Genomic DNA, 206 nt, shown 5'->3' on the forward strand with positions numbered 1-206 from the left:
TCCTCTTCTTCTTCACTGACTGCAAGTGTGAGTGGCTTCTCTAGTCATCATCAAGGAGAAGCAAGATCATGTTCGATCACGCCTCCTCTGGGTTCTCCTTCTCCATCGATTTCTAGTTCTTCATCTTCTTTCACTCTTTCAGAACCAACGAGAGAAGGAGGAGGAAGAAGGGGGTGGAATGTAAGACAGATGGAGAAGAAAGAAAG

General features: G+C 45.6%; 1 protein-coding gene across 1 annotated transcript in view; it reads left to right on the plus strand.

Moving 5' to 3' along the window:
- CSUI_010763 (uncharacterized protein) overlaps positions 1-184 on the plus strand; it is a gene marked incomplete at both ends in the record, with an annotated part of 1,020 nt that extends 836 nt beyond the window's left edge. The window contains one exon of the mRNA XM_068070864.1: positions 143-184. Within this exon, the coding sequence (XP_067917160.1) occupies positions 143-184 (42 nt within the window). The remainder of the gene's footprint in view (positions 1-142) is intronic.
- Between the last annotated feature and the right edge of the window lie 22 nt (positions 185-206).

The sequence above is a fragment of the Cystoisospora suis genome (assembly GCF_002600585.1).
Source record: "Cystoisospora suis strain Wien I chromosome Unknown contig_8223, whole genome shotgun sequence".
In the NCBI taxonomy this organism is placed as follows: domain Eukaryota; phylum Apicomplexa; class Conoidasida; order Eucoccidiorida; family Sarcocystidae; genus Cystoisospora; species Cystoisospora suis.